Source organism: Epinephelus fuscoguttatus, linkage group LG7 (genome assembly GCF_011397635.1).
Source record: "Epinephelus fuscoguttatus linkage group LG7, E.fuscoguttatus.final_Chr_v1".
Taxonomy (NCBI): Eukaryota; Metazoa; Chordata; class Actinopteri; order Perciformes; family Serranidae; genus Epinephelus; species Epinephelus fuscoguttatus.
This window is the reverse complement of record NC_064758.1, coordinates 30,869,483-30,886,544: the sequence shown is the minus strand read 5'-3', so window position 1 is coordinate 30,886,544 and position 17,062 is coordinate 30,869,483. Positions and strand designations below refer to the sequence as shown.

Genomic DNA, 17,062 nt, shown 5'->3' with positions numbered 1-17,062 from the left:
GTTAGGTCAGCAGTTGCGTTGCATCCCTGGAAAAGTACTTAAACAAATTTCCACTAGATGCAAATGCCCTTTATCTGAAGCCCAGGATGACAGCAGCTCATACAGACAATATCTGGTACACTAAAGTTCCGCTGGGAATAAACTCACTCGCACAGATGCTGCCGAAGAAGTGTAAAGAGGCGGGGACAACAGCTATCTACACCAATCACAGCCTTAGGACGACTGCCATACAGAAGCTGTCTTGAAGCTAGGGAGATCATGACAGTGAGTGGGCACAGGTGATGTTGTTTTAACGTAGCCTATGTGTAAAGTTAGTCTTCTAATTAGGAGTCGGGCCCTAAAATATAACTTTTGTCTTGCAGGTCTGAGAGCTCATTAAAAAGCTACTGAAAGCCATCCATGGAGAGCAGGAAACGATGGAGCAACATACTGTCAGATCAGAAGGCAGAGTTGGCCGTGCCTGTGAAGCGACAGTCCACCATGCAGTCACCAGAGACTTATTTCACCAGCTGCACAATTAATGGAAATGTGCAGATAAATGTGTATAAAGAGTAAGTGCCTTGCGCATCATGTCTGCGTTACATAGCAACGGTGACAGCGGAGTCCTGAGGGAACTATTTTTGTTGGCGGAAGACAAATAAATTGCTTAAATTATCTATTTTGTCCTCATTTTTCAACATTTCTCAATCAGCCTTGCTTATTTAACTGTTGAACTGTTGTATAAAAGCAATATCACACTTGAACTCGTGATGTTATACTCACGGCTGTGATTGTCTTCAGCACGTGGCCGCAGCCGTGACGATATACGAGTATAACATCACTCCCTCTCGTGTGATATTGCTTAAATATATACAAGTATTGGTGGTTAGATGAAGGATTTACAGTTGTTTGGATATCTACCATAGATAGATCCATAGACAGTATCAACCTGTAGTATATAAATAGAATTGTATTGATCTAATTGTGTTAAGCAGACTTTTCCATGTGTTACAGCTAACCCTCTGCCTGTAACAACAACTGTTGATTTGTAGCAGAGACATGCATGTTGTTAGAATAAAACAAAAAATAATTAATCTCAAAAACTTTAATAACAGTTAGCCAAAACTAAAATGTGTTCAGTTGTGCCCTGCTCTCTTCTGTCTACACCCAGAGTTGAGAAGATTGATAGATGATAAATATGAAGATACCGCCTGCAACTGGCTAACTTAACTTAGCATACGAGGGCAAACAGTTAGCTAGCTCTGTCAAAAGACAACAAAGGCTGCCTACCGGCATCTCTAAGTATATTTGTTTATTTAATTGTTATACAAACAGACTTGTGAGAATGACAAGCTGTGTTTCACGTCAAACTAAGATAAGCTAGGCTAGGCTAGGCTAGGCTACACTATACCAAGCTAAGCTAAGCTAAGCAACTGTAGCTTCATCTTTCGTGTATAAACCTGCCTTGTGGAGTTTCCTTGTAAACAAAGTTTCAGTTAACATTCAGTGTCACTCACCATGACTTACTGTGTGTGTCCTTGAGGTCTAACAAACAATGAATGCACTGTCTTCCACATAAAATATTTTTTTTAGCATCCTGAACCCTGCATTGTTCATATCAATGTTTACTAGCTTTCAATCTTCTTCTTCTTCTGCTACATATTTCACTGCATTACCACCACCTGTTGAGTAGTGAGCATAGAGAGCCCCAGGAGTGAGTCCTAAAAATGAGTTAGTATATTTTCACTCCATGTTCCCTTGTCTTTAAGTCAATGGGGGGTTTGGATAGATACCTGAAATATGGCTGTTAACACAAGCTTAAGAGACTTTCAAGTTTTGTTCTTAAACATAAAATACGTCACTAAATACCACAGTTTTGAAGCTTTGTGTCATAAAAAAGGTGGTTGCTAACAAGTGGCTAAATGAGACTACACAACTTCATCATGCCAAACACACAGCATTAGAGCCTTGTTGTGCTAGGGATGTTAAATCATGCAACCATGGTGTAGTTTGTTTATAGCCTAATGCCAGCTTTTTACTTGTGACTTTTTTATGTAGGCTTCAAAAATCATAAAAGTGGTGGTGACACGTGTGAGGACCCTAAACGTTTGTTTGCCACAGAGCTTATTTTCTGCAATAATCCAAAATTCAATGGAAATATCCCACTGGCTTTTTGACAGGGGAACCAGCGTGACACTAACTTCCGTGTCCACCTACAGAAATACATCATCCCTGGAACACTCTCTTATGAGCACATTGGCAGGACTGTGTACCGTATCACTCACAGTCACAAAAACATGGCTCCATACTAGCGGCCAAAAACTCTGCAGAGTATCTCAAAGAGTCATTTTGGTGCAAATCAAGTCAACTAGTTATTTCGCTACTCTGGCTAGTCAGCACCAGAAATACTCGGTACCCTGTTAAACTTATCAAAATTACTATTTCACTAATGTGCATTAAAATCACATTAAATGTTGAGATAATCTGCACTGAAAGTCATGTCTTCCTAGACAAATTTTGTTTTATGGACCACGAGCATCCACCAAGAAGAAAGGAAGACAAAACCATAGAAACACATTGGCCTGTTTGCCCTACCCTGGAGGTAATGAGGTGAAAAGTGGGACAGAGATAATATCTTGTTAAACCAGCACGGTTTGGCAGTATTTTGACTTGCTAGATAATGGAAATAAAGTTGTATGTGGGCTCTGTCAGAATAAACTGGCATAAAACCACTCAACCAGAGCGATGTGTAACCACGTCCAGCACAGCCACATCAACCTGCAACGACAGTGGGCTGCTGGTGTTAGCCAAATTCGGATAGTTTTGTAGGATAATGTGCAATGTTTATAATGCAGGTTGCAAAGTGCCACAGCATTACAGTGGCATTAAAATATGATTTGGCTGACTAACAATTTTAAACATCTCTTATGATATGCACAATATTTTTTGGACAATACGTAACCTTCTAGATTAAATCATTCTAAATTTTGACTGTTTTCCGAGTGTTTTCTTACTTTTAGACGAGTCAACTAATCTAAGTTCAAACTTCCATTTAACCGTCAGGGAAATGAGTCTTTAGGAACATCCCTAAATCAGACTCTACTATATTGGTCGACACTGAAACCAAACCATGTAGTTTAAATTGAATCTACGATTGCGTAACACAGATCGCAGATGGGGGCTTTAGTTAAAGTCGTCAATCAACACATCTTAGTTACTCAAGTATGCGCTTGTTTATCCTTCAGGTTCCTATTTGCAGATCATACAGGCAAAATGCAAATGAGGCACAATGAGGCTCTGCTTTCACACCATGCTGATTTCTTCCTAGCTGAGAATATGAAATCTGAGAGCGATCGCAATCTGAGAGTTCGTTTTTGTACCTGGAATGAAGCCGCATTATCCTGCACATGCACACCAACAATGGGATTTGAAACATGATCAAATGTTGAAGGAATTAGCAGGACTTGTGTGTTAGACTCTCGCTTGTTAAAAGTTCAAACTGAGGCAGCAGTGCAAAAATTTGGTGATTTAAACATGCTATAATATGGTGGCCTGTCTCACACTAAGCTGTACCATCAGACTGCCCGTGTGGCCTTTACCATCAGTGGGAGGTAACAGTGCTCGTTAAAGTCATCATTATCTTTTCTCGTGGGACAACCAGCTACATCAAAAGGACACAAACCATCTTTAACTCTGCCTTAATAGGTCTGATTAAGGGAGCCAGAGGTCAGCGTGCCTGGCTGTCCTCCAGCATGACTGCGGCCACAACAAGACACGAGGAGGGACAGTCCATTACAGATGGAGGCAGACTGCAGCTGATTTTGAGTGCAAGTTGCAAGTTGTCTTTGGCCATTGCTTGAGATTTATAGGTGGGTCTGAATGCAAATCATCCCTGCGTGGACATTAATCTAGCAGGGGTATTTCATTAGAGGGGGCTTTGCTGGAGAGAGGGAGTTCATGTGCTCGTAAATTTGGTTTGGCACACTGATTGTTCAGCAGATCGCAGGGTAAATGAGTGGACGCCGGCAGCCACAAGAAACAGCTTTCTCCACCGTGCTATTATTTTTTGCTGAGGGGTCCCAAAACACATGCTAAAGGCATTAAGCTGGCTAGGGATGAACTATTTATGAACTTGCCAATCTCCAGTCTACAGGCTCCATCCAGGGGACTTAGTAAGGGCAGACAAGGTTTTCCTAGGCAGCAAATTACAGTAAGGAAGCCAAGACACATTCACTACAACCACAACAGAAGGCGATAAAAAACCAACAGTGACTTTCTAGAGATAATTCAGTGAACGCAAAATCGACAACCTAAAGGAACCCTTATCTTATACTTCGATATCCATTGATGAGCTCCTCTGACTATTAACTCCTCTGGCTTAACTCCAAACTCATCACAAATGTGCTGTGTAGAATGTTGTAATGAAATAAATATAATACATCTGACTGTATATCAAGTACACATAATTGAAATCATACTGAATGACACTATGTAACATTAAATCAGCAGGTCTGCCGGTATCTACATACAGTGGAGGGGTCAGCACACTAATCCTTTTTTTATTCCTTTACTCATTGTGTCCCTTTTGCAAGTCCATGAATGCAGCATAGGTGAACCTCTTTATGAACTCTTTTTTGCCTCTGCAGTCAAGCCGATCAGAGCTGATCCGATCAGATCGATGGATGACAGGAGCTGATGCTTTAAACCCACAGTTTAGTTTCATTTTCACTGCGCCTGGTGTTCTGCTGCTCCGTCTGTACCCAGAGTACGCTCTGGGCTCCAGGAGTGCGGTGCAAAGAATAACCCAACAGTATTTATATTCCTATACTGCTCCTAATGAGCAGTCCAGCACCAAAAATATAAAAATCAATATGTGGCAGTAGATGTGGATTTTTTTCTGGGAAATCTTGCCATAGTTAATGCAACCATTTCAAGCAATATGTACATATATTTTTAGACTTGTCATCCTAGTTTCTCTGTATGATTATATAAAATTCCATCAGTATTTGTCAAATCTGTTAGGGCTGCAACCAGCAATTATTAATTAATCTGCACATTTTTTTTGTCTGTTTTATCAGAAAAATTCCAGGGACATGGCTGTTGAGTTTTCAAATGGCGGCACGGTGGTACAGTGGTTAGCATTGTCGCCTCACAACAGGAGGGTTCCTGGTTCAAACAAGGGGTGGGGAGTTCAAACCATGAGGTGGGGGAGCCCTTCGGTGCAGAGTTTGCATATTCTCCCCGTGTCAGCGTGGGTTTTTTCCAGGTACTCCAGCTTCCTCCCACAGTCCAAAGACATGCAGGTTAATTGGTGACTCTAAATTGTCCGTAGGTGTGAATGTGAGCGTGAATGGTTGTCTGTCTCTATGTGTCAGCCCTGCGATAGTCTGGGGTGTACCCTGCCTCTCACCCAATGTTAGCTAGGATAGGCTCCAGGCCCCCCACTACCTCTAACAATATAAGCTGTTATGGAATTAATGGATGAATGAATAATTAATCTGCAGATTTTTTTGGTCTATACTGTCAGTTTTTAGTGCTTTGAGCACCACAAGTCAAGCACCACCTAGTTCCATTATATTGGAGAGAAGGCAGACATCTCTACAGCCGATATCTGCAACACTTGGCAACTCACACCAAAATCTATACTGATAAACAATACTACAGGTGAGTGGAAAAATATGTAATGTATGTATAACACCAGCATTTATTCAGGATCCCCCAGGATTAACCCCATCTCAGACTTTGCTGTCTTTAAAACAAAATCAGTACCCCTCCAACATGATTTATAAATGAAGACAAAGCCCCAAAACAGCAGTAAAACAGACATAAATAACATTAAAATACTTAACTGCTTCATACACAACTAAACATATGTTTTATTGACACTCATCTTTCATCAAAACCTCTTTTTCATAATCCTGCAGCTGCTTTAACTTGTCAGACACATTTAATGACTGCAGGTCGAGCAGGTTGAGCATCAAAGCAATTATAGTTTAGTGGCAGCAGAATATGTGCAATGAATGTAAACTTCACCCCACAAAATATGGATATACTGAATGCATCGCCTGAGGATTATCTTTACATGTTTGTTGTTTCTTTTTATCATTTGTTTGTCTCACCTTCTGGCACACATCCTGCTCGAGATCTGGCACAGAATCAACAACTCGGGGAGCTCTGCTGCTCATTCGTCAGCACTGAAACATTGGTATTAGGGCATTAACGGAGAGGGAGTCGGAGTTAGCATGATTTGTCATGTTATTCATCAATATTTGATCTCTCAAAATTACTTATGCTTCTTCGCTGACTGTGATTCATGCTGAATTTAAATGACTGCCTGAAAAGAAAAACCTACCTCAACAAACACTGCTGCCGCTGCAGCCATTATACTCAAATCTAACATCAGTGCTTATTTGAGATACAGCCTTACACTCCTCTGAAAACAATTTCTCAGGTAATGCCTGCATTGTTTCAGCAAAAAATATATATCTAACATACTTGTGCTTGAAGATCTAGGTTTGGATATGATTTTAGCACATTCAGGGAAACTTAAAGGAACAGTATGTCGGATTTAGTGCCATCTAGAGGTGAGAGTTGGAGATTGCAACTGGCTGAAACTTCTGCCATTTGCCAAGCATGAACTCCCGGTAAGGATTCCTTCAATGTTTATTGTCGAACCAAATTATCCGGAGAGGTCTCTTCCTCTCCAAAACAAAGGACCCAGTGATTAAAACCAGTAGAAACACTGATTAAAGCAGTTTCACATTACAAAACAGCGCTTTTCCAATGCTGTTCAGCTTGCTAGAGAAGGGCTGCTAACTATAGCTGCAAAAACTCAGGTGACCTTATCTTGACCCAGTGTTTGGTTTGTCTGTTCTCGGTTCCTGTAGTGTCACATGGCGTTCTCCGTCAATAAAGAACCCACTCTATGTAGAAACGGCTCATTCTAAGGAAACAAAAACATGACACTTATTTTCAGACTATACACTAAGAAAACACACTCGTATCAAAATTCACGCCTGCCATATCCCCTTTAAACCTACACACTGACCCTTGAAAACAAAAGCTGTGCACAAAATGACACATCAGCTCTTTGTCGTCTGCAGGTGAAGAAGCTATCTCTCCTGCGATCACGTCAGCGTTCCAAATATTGTTTACACTTGGTTGCCTAGCCGGGCCTGGGACAAAGTTTGAATGCTAAATGTGGGCTGGCAGATGCATCCAGCAGCACCGAGATAAGAAGTGAAAGCACTCGCAGACACTATTCCGCCAGAAACCCCCAGAGGACAAGTTCAGATCACAGTGGATTCACTCTGATTAAACCACCAGCCCCTCCTGCATCCTCCCCGAGAAAAACATTTATCTCGGCCACACGTTTCACTTAATGTTTCACTTTACGGCATATCATATTTACCCACTAGACAGGCCAGCCAGGTGCGTGTGTGCTTTCAATTCTGCTAGGGCCTTCAAGTCAGTCACTTTACAACTCGTGAAAAGTCATTTATCACTAATGTGTGCTGCAGAAACTTACAACCCAATCTCGTATTACTTGTCATTTAATTCCTAAGTGAGCACAAGGGATACAAGTAACTGTAGAGCACTGTTAAAAACAAACACCATTAGGAGAGAAAACTGCAAAGGGTCAGCATAAATACTGGTGGAGTAAAGGGCTGACAAGGCAGGCAACTCAGGAGCCATGAAAAGAAGTAAACTGATACGTGTGTGTGTGTGTGTGTGTGTGTGTGTGTGTGTGTGTGTGTGAGACTGCTAATTCCTGCCTGAGTGCCACACCAACCACTTTTAACTTGAACTCAAGAAACTGTTAATAAACTGCGAAAACAGGAGTTTTATCTTTGGATTTATGGAAACTGATCAACCGAGAGTGACAACTCCTCTGCTGATGCTACTCAACCAGCTCTTGGGGGGCTCACAATTAACCAGATGGACGAGTTTATAGATCCGCATCTAGGTCAGCGCGCACCGAGATGATTTCCAATACCTGCGCTTGCAGTCGTACATCCCGAGAACCAGACCGACAATGTTGCCCAGGAGCCTGTTTGCAGGATTCACAGAGAAATCTGTTGACTTGGCACCACAGGTTCCGCTATCAGTGGTGCATCATATTCCCTGCTCTGTGCATTTTGTTTCTAAAAAGAGGGTAGAGGGAGAAAAAAACGTACAAACAACATACAGGGAAAAGCCTTCCATTTTCAGGCAACCCAAGATAGCAGCAAACGGTCTTATGTATCATTCAGTAGCAGGGTGTCTTTATCTGCCACTTGTTTTGGAACAGAATATGACTGGAACATGATGTAAGATATTCTTTTCCTTTTTCCGTCCTTCCTTTCCTTCCATTATGAAGCGACTTAATGACTTAAGGCAAGTGAGAACTGACAGTGAAAGCTCACATCTATTTGCATACGGTATGTATGAGCAAACAATACTCTCTGTATTCAAGGCGACTGTAACACAAATACATCATACAGCTGACAATCAGCTCACTGGGAAAAAAAAGCAAAGCAAAGAGGAATAAAAGCTTCCGGCTGACACAGATTTCTAGATTGTATTAAGATCTGTATTTTGCACAAAATGCAATATGACTGTAAACTCCCTACATATCACATGACACCCTGCATAATTCAACCAGAGTGAAGGTTACAGGTAATGGATTTAAACGACAACAGCAGCAAAAGAACTTTGCATAAAGCAGGGTCACTTGAGGCTGTGAATAATACGCCAGGAAACAACATACATAATTTGACCTCACTGCTTCCTCTCTCCCATCACCCCCTACCATGTTTATTTTCCTCCTAATAAAAAGTTTAATACCCAGCATGAGCTCAGCAGTTAGTTCTCACCACAGCGAGACGACCCAGAGATCAAACCTGACTTGGTCCCTCCTGTTTAGAGCTTTCATGCTGTCAAATGCTCCCACAAGGCAGAGAGGAATAGTTTGACATTTTGGGGAAATTTGCTTATTTGCTTTTGTGCCTCAAGTGAGATGAAAAGATCAATTCCAGCCTCATGTCTTTATGGTAAACATGAATCTAGAGCTTAGCTAAGCATAGCTTAGCATAAGGATTTAGGTGTCAATGTGATGTTTCCCAGGGTTCTTTGTTCTTCAGGTTTATATATGTGCTCACCCAGGGTCCTATGTTCCCCAGCTTGATAAAGTACATAATGGGAACCGGCTCTGTACTGGCTTCTTTTGACATGGGCTAGGGTTAGAATAGGAGACTAAAATCATGAGTCTGAGTTAGAGATGCACTGATGCAGCTTTTTCAGTTTCGATACCGATCCTGATGCTGTGGCTTTGAGTATCAGCCGATACTGATCCGATACCATGGTTGACCTAAAAAGCTGTATACCTTTACATGTAGAACAGAAAAAACTAGAGGCATGAGGCATTGATGACTACACAGTTCTTCCCTAAGATAAAATGAAACAAAATGAAACAGGCAACTGGACTTAGTTTTGTCTTAGAAGATGTTTCACCTCTTATCCAAGAGGCTTCATCGTCAGACTAGTTCCAGTCTAGTCAGACAAGCATGAACTGATGAAGCCTCTTGGATAAGAGGTGAAATGTCTTCTTAGACAAAACTAAGTCCAGTTGCATTCAATTCAGTTGCCTTGAGATAACTATGACCTGGATAAATGAGAATATCCACAGGCAAGATGAAACAGATTAATGCAGATTCTCTCCTTCGCTCCATGAAGTATAACGTAGCTCGCATCGCAATAGATTTAAAGAGAGATCCAGATATCAGATCGGTGTATCCCTAGTCTGAGAGGCATAAAATAGCACTGGCTCTACCTGAGAGCTCACGGGGGGCCCTACAGTTAGTGAATTTTGTATGAAGAACAACTCCCAAACATACCTCAACCCTAACCCTAACCTCATAAGAATTCGTCAACCACTTCATTAACGTATTAAAAGTGAGGAGAAACAAAAAGACAAAGGGAGAAAAATAATTATTAACAACCTTACAGGTGGGAAATCAGTAATAGCTGACTAGTGCCATCTACAAACAGGTTAAGATTAGAAAGAGTCTGGTTAGTTTCAACAGGAAGGCAATCCAGACACTCCAAAAATATTGCAAACCAGGAAGGAAATATTAAAATGCCTTTATTGTAGTGGCGAAATCATTAAAAGAGTCAACGTGGCATGCTTCAGTGAGGATATAGACTTGTATTTTTTTCATTATTGCCTTTTTGTTTCACCTGTCATGCCTTCACATGGGTCATGTTATGGCCTCTGATTGGTTCCTGTTACTATAAAGGTGGGCCATACCTGTGTTGTATGTTTTGAAATCCCTGACGAAGACCTGCAGTGGTTGAATTTTAATGATTTAGCCACTACAATAAAGGCTTTAGAATATTTCCTTCCTCGTTTTCTATACTTTTCTGAGTGCCTGGACTGCCTTTATGTCGATCCTGTTGTTTTGCATTCTCCACGAGCACCTGACACAAGATTTTAATCTATGTTTGTGTATACGGGGCAACCAGTCGTCTGTCTTAGTCTAAGTCTGGTTAGTTTGTTCATGAATTCCTTCATAATGTGTGGAAACAGAATATTGAACTAGGGAACATAGGACCCTGAGAACGTAGATACACTCCTCGAATTAGTATAGAGATTTGCTTTTACACTTAAAACAATATGATTTGTTCTGTAGTAGGCTTTAGAGGTATTGGTATGCAGACAGTCACTTTTTGGACAGACCCAGGCCAGCTGTGTCCCTCTGTTTATGCCATGCTATGCTAAGCTAACTGTCTCCCGGCTGTAGCTTCTTATTCAGCATACATACATGAGAGTGATATTGATCTTCTCTTCTAAATGGAGGCAAGGAAGTGGAGCTATTTCCCAAAATGTCAAACTACGGCTTCTGAGTAAAAGTCTAACATAAATAACAAGCTGTGTTTTTGTGTTTAAAAGAAAAGACAATTAAAGCTAAATATCCCAAGTGATGGTTAGAGACCAATAACAGGCGACTATTAGTTTCCCATCCTACAAGCTATTTAATGGCCGTTATTTTATGTAACTGCCTTTTCCTGCTTCCTTACAATAGGTGCAAGTCTGGTCCTGATTACATAACAAGACTGACAACCACCACGGAAAGAGGAAAAAGGACATGCTCGATAAGACAAAGAGAGCTGTGTCTACATTCTTGGCCTCATGTCAAAAAAAAACCCCTCAACATTGTCATGTCACTGGAAGCAGGATGCATCTTGTCTCCGCTGAATGACGTTCCTGGAAAGAGTATCGAGACAAAGCTCAGGTCTGGAGTGCGTCTGTTCAAACAACATTAGCATGTGCTGTTTGCAGATGATTTGCATTTTCCAGCAGTTTTGTTGTGAAGTGAGCGTCAACATTTACATGTCTGAGGCCACAGCCCCACTCAGCTGAGGAGAGAGGAAGTGGATGAAGGGATGTTAGGAAGTATTTTCAAAGATGTAGTAGATGACTGGGGTAATGAGTCTGCGTTTATCGGCCAGTATTAGTTGTGACCGGGTCAGTATCAGTCAGTCTTTTTGGTTGCAGTAACATGAAAGAAAGATTCAAGCAGCCAAAATAAGCTTTCTCCGCTCAGTGATGCAGCTGGACTTTGACACTGTCTATGAACTGCTGCTTCTCTGTACTGAGGGGGGAGCTCAGGTGACTGACACGACTTGAACTAGCAATATTTTAATTTTCGACTACTTTACAAACTTTGTTTTTTAATTAATAATTTCGTCCATGAGTCTACTGCCACTGTAGTGGCCCTGTGAGCATGGGCTAAGTACGGGACAATGAGCCCCTGGGCACAGCAATGCAAAAGGCCCCACCACCTCTCCAGCACAGGAGTAAGATACACAGACTATGTCATGGCTTTGCCTCTTTTTTGCGTCTTTTTTTCAGTGGTTATGCATCTCTCTTTGTACTTGTCTTGCGCATTTTTGGAGCTATGTTCGGTCCCTTTGCATCCCTTTGTGGTCTTGTCGTGTTCTTGTGGTTTTGAGTGTCTTCCTGGTCTGTAATTTGAGTGACATTTTGCAGATGAAGGTCAGGGGTGCCCGACACTTTGAGCCCTTGGTCCTGTGCCCAATAGGCCTGCTCAATAATCCGTCCATGCCTGTGAGACTTCGCAGTCACAGAAGTGCTTTGGGCTAAATGCTAATGTCAGCACGTTAACGTGTTCAAAATGGCAATGCTAACATGCTGCTGCTTAGCAGGTAATGTCTACTACATTCAGCATCTTGGTTTAACATGTAAACGTGCTAACATTTGCTGAGTATGTAGTCATTTGCTGAGATATTCATGTCCGGACCAAAGTGATGGATCGTCCAGCCAGCCAACAAACAGATTACCGCTATCCCTAGAGCCATGCTGCTAATAAATGTCCAACGCAAGTCGTCAGAGCTCAAGATGATGACTAGAAATGGCTTTTAGCCCTCCAGCAGCTGCTCAGACCACCCTTCTCTTTAGGAGAGGACCCCTTAGTCTAGGAATCCCTTAGAAAAGTCCTACCTAAAGCTAAGAAACAGACATCTGAGTTGCTCTTCTTGGCTGGTGCCACCGTGTCCCTGACCTCGAAGGAAAAATTGAAAGCTAGACGGTGTAATTTCCAAACACACACTATTTAAATCCCATTTTCTCCATGCTTAAATGACCTTTACAGATCTAAGAATCAGTCTTGCTTTAGACCACCGCATTCCTTAAATTGCTCACCGCACTTCAATGTCATTTTAAATTCTGTATCCTCCATAAACCACACTTTACATTATTAACAGCTGTCATATTTCATTGGGTTCACCGGGGTAATCACAGGCTCCTCACTAACCTCTGTGCCAGTCTAGCAGAGCTGGACCGAAATAGTGTTCAGACACTGTGACCATACGAAATGAGAGATAGTGACAGACTGGATTTCCAGGGAAATCACAGCATACTCCGTACTGCCCAAGAGAGAGAGAGAGAGATTTATAAAGGGAGCACGCCAAAGGTCAGTGTTACAGTTATGTCCTCATCTGATGAGTCTGGTTTTATCAGCCAGGAAAGACATACAGTCCATGAGTCATCAGTATTGATTTGCTGCCACTGATCTTCATGACACCAACATGGCCCCGGACACAAAGGTCAAGCATGATCACATGATCCTGCCAACTGTCAAAAGCTGAGTTAAATGTCTGCATGCTGAGGCGTTTTTTGGAGGGTGTGAACTTCAACACAGGACTGGTGCAGGGAGGGTAATCCTAACAGACTATCAAGGTCTTTTAGCAGCACTTATGATATAATGCTCCACTACATCTGCCCTGCATACTCTGCTTCGCTCTGCCTGGGGCTTAACCCACCGCCTACAGATAGGGCCAGCCCTAAAACATAATTGCATAATGGATCCATCCCAAGTATGTGCCCTTTTTCCCAGGGGTTGTACAGTAGCTATTGCATTCCATATATCACGGATTAATGTGCCTGTCCACGCACAGAAATCCTCTGTTAGTACCACTGAGGGCTACTGCACAGGCATAGTTCAGACTGACCAGTCAGCGGAAGTAACAGAACCTGATACAAACAATGACAAAGCAGATTAAAAGGGGACAGTTTCAAAGTCTGTATTTCATAAAACAGCTTTCGTGCTTGCAGAAGTGTATAGAACTGTGCACACGCTTGCATCAGTGTGTAGTTTACATCTTACCTCAAGCTTGATTTGTTTAATATTTAAAGCACACTGAGTTCTACACTCTCAAAGCCAACATAATAGCTGATCTGGAAATCTCTTGCAATGATGTTGGGTGCTGTGGTTAAATAATCTCTTGCATAATCCCAGATATGGTCAGAAAAGCTGCAATTGTGCCGTGCGTAATCCACGGACCCATTTTCCATCAGCAAACATCAGTAAAAGGAGAGATGCCAAAGTAGCCTAGTTGCAACTGCGGATCACTGTGTGGCAGTGTTGGACATGAACTAGTTGGGAGCTGATTCACCAATAATTACTTTAATCAAGTGCGTTTTCACTTTGTGAATGGCATACAGTGAAGCAGAGATTATTTGACTTTGACAGGAAGCACATGAGATGATGTTAGGTCTTACTTTTCCTGTGTGATATGTTCCTTTATGGCTCCCAGTGAGACCAGGCTGTTGCTGCCCTGCAGCAGCCTGCAGGTTGCCAGGTGCCGCTGGTACTGATCCTTCAGACAGGCGTTCTCCGTGCACAAGTCGGACACTTGCTGCTCCAGCTCCTCTATCCTTCCCCTCTGCCTCTCCAGTAACTCCTGCTGGGTCTCGATGATCTTGTTAAGCTCCTTCAAATATTCCACAGCCCTGGTCGGGTTCTCGGTCGGGCTCTCCATGTCGCTCCGAGTGCGCTGCGTGGTTCCCTGTTGTATCGCAGTAAAGCCTGGGGAGGGAGATGGTTCCTGTGTAGTCCAGGCTCGGGTGGAAGCGCAACAATTCAGTAGGTTGCGCCTTTTTTACGCCTCGCCATTGTTTTAAGTCGGTGTGGGTGATAATACAGAGGCAGAAATACTCCCAGTTGCGATGGTGGCGGTGATGGTGGTGGTGGTACGCGCGGTTCCAAGTCCCGCTGCACACAAAACTAGAAGCTCCAAATCACGTATCAAGCTGTGGATGTCAGCAGGCGTCCAGATAGCACCCAAACGCGCCAGACTACATTGTGAGGAGCGTAGTTGTGTCTGTGTGAAGTGTGGCTGTTCCCCCTGTTGGCAGCGCGGTGTGACATTTTCTGTGAGGTGCCTTTCGCTCCATGCTTGTTCCCGTGACTTTTCGTAAACAGACGCTGGCTGTCAAGTAGGCGGGGTTTTCAAGTTTTATGAATCTGCAGGTCGCACTGAGCGCAACAATGGCTGTGCAGCTGCCCTAGAAAGGAAGGAAGGGAGGTGAATTTGGATCTCTCTCTCTCTCTCCATCTTTTCCTCACGTCAGTTCAGAACATCTTGTTTCATTAGCAGTGCGTGTGTGTGCTCTGCAGGTGTGCACACAAGCCTCTCCTCCTCTCTCTCTCTCACACACACACACACACTCACACACATACTGCAAACAAAACATTACACAACTTTGGAGCATTGATAATCCGCCTGTGTTTAATGCTGCACACACACACACACACACACACACACACACACACACACACACACACACAGTGGTGCTGCGTCTTGCCTGCAGAGTTGTTTACTATGCTGTGTGTGTATTGCCATTTCAACCAGCAGGCTGTATCCCCCTCCAGTGAAATGATCACAATAGATTGAAGCAGCGTGTGTTAGTGTTTGAATAGAAAAGATGACTTTAGCCGTTCAGCACATCTGTATGTGAGGCAGGAGGCTGCAGATTTGCACAGGCAGTGGTCCCATGGGTGCATGAGGGCAAACTGCAGCACTGCTCTCTGAGGCTGATGCTCAACTTTCATGGGTGGCCATCACAGTGCCATCTGCCCTGCCCTGAGACTAAGCCTTTGAAATGTTACCATTAGGCTGAAATCACTTTAACAACTGGCATTAAAGGGACACTACGCCATTTTTAAAAAGATCATTATTGTTTCTCCTGTGGTGTGAAACAGTCCAAAAATATTGGTAAACATGTGCAACTCTCTTCGAAATACCGAAACTACAGTGCTAAAACTCAAATTTGTGACATCATCAGGTATAAAGTCTGGGGCTGCTCCATAGACAGTGAACTGGAAAGATGTTCAAGATCAGTGGTTCTCAACTGGTGGGTCATGCTCCAAAAGTGGGTCGCCAGTCCATTCTGATAGACCACACTGACTTGCAACCATGTCAAGTTTGTAAAAACACACTTTATTGTGTAGTACAGTGAATTTCCGGCACAGAGCTTTTATTTTGATGTGCTGTTTCCTTCTGTAGAGTGAGTGAATAACGGCAGCTACCTAAAAGAGACAGCAAACTAACTCAACAACATGGCCAAACACAAGTGTGACACTAAATATATTAAACTGTGTGGACCTTGAACTTATGACTGAGGAGTAATCTGGACCCCATGGCCAGACCAGTTGGGAACCATTGTTCTAGATGACATTGAGAGCACCCAGGGGAACATTTTTGTGCATTGTGTAATGCCCTGTGTTGATGACACATGTTTGATTACAATGGTTCCATGCAAAACTGGTGGAAACTTGGGCTGGTTCGTTATATAGCACCAAGGTTCCAATAATCCTGAATCCTAAGACTTAAAGGCATAATGTTTTGTCCTAGTTCATGTACCTTTTTGTTGTTTTGTGACAGTGGTGGATGAAGTACCTGAAAGCCATACTTAAGTAAAAGTAGAGATATCTTACCAGAAAATGACGCTGGTAGAAATTATTAAAGTGACCTATTTGAATATTACTTGAATATAAGTCTTAGGGTCCTGACACACCAAGCTGACTGTCAGTGAGTGTCTGTCGACCTAGTCAGTGCACTGTGTCCTGCATTCAGCATGTTGAATCGGTGACAGCGGACCAGTCACTCTGATTGGCTGTTCAGCTGAGTGCACAAGAAGAGAAACAGAAGTGAGGAAAGTAAACAATCAGGTCATGTCAAGAGGTAATGAGACCAAAGCAAACTTGTTGCGTAAGGTAAGATTGATGCTTTGTTCTTTTAACACTGGATGGTGTTGTTAATGTGCTAACTGGCTAACTAGCATCAAGACGGTCCTCCGGTTTCCCGAACACCGCCCTCTGCTAGTGTGGGAATTATTTAGTCTCATGCAGGTGCAAAACATACATGCTGGTCGGCCGTCGGCTGTGGTCTTTGCGGTGTGTTCATGTGTAACTTTTTGGTCAAGACACGGTGACATAAGGCAGCCAGGCAACACAACAGGGGGCCTTCGCTGCTAGTTCTCTGAAGTGTCTGGGCCTTTAAAGTATCTGATATTTACTGTACTTAAGTAGCAAAAGTATTTTTATTATATTAGATGTAATCAAGTATTGGAAGTAAAGCTACAAGTAAACAGTGTTCATAAAAATGCAGAATTCTGAGGATTAAGAAGTTTATCCTTTCCTAACCTGAACACCACCTTAAAAAACTAAGGTCATCTTCACAACTTGAAGGATTTAAAGAAAACCTGTGACTATCCAGGGCTGACACACTGCAGTAAAGT

General features: G+C 42.6%; 1 protein-coding gene across 6 annotated transcripts in view; it reads right to left on the bottom strand.

Moving 5' to 3' along the window:
- Nucleotides 1-14,847, bottom strand: part of LOC125891208 (IQ motif and SEC7 domain-containing protein 1-like) — a 129,453-nt gene extending 114,606 nt beyond the window's left edge. For 2 of the 6 annotated variants that reach the window (XM_049580262.1, XM_049580263.1), the window contains exon 1: nucleotides 14,042-14,843. In XM_049580262.1, coding sequence (XP_049436219.1) covers nucleotides 14,042-14,301 — 260 coding nt within the window. In that variant the 5' untranslated portion in view covers nucleotides 14,302-14,843. Of the gene's footprint in view, nucleotides 1-14,041 lie in introns of all 6 variants that reach the window. The other 4 variants (XM_049580264.1, XM_049580265.1, XM_049580272.1 and 1 more) reach the window with 3 other exon arrangements.
- Nucleotides 14,848-17,062: the final 2,215 nt, after the last annotated feature.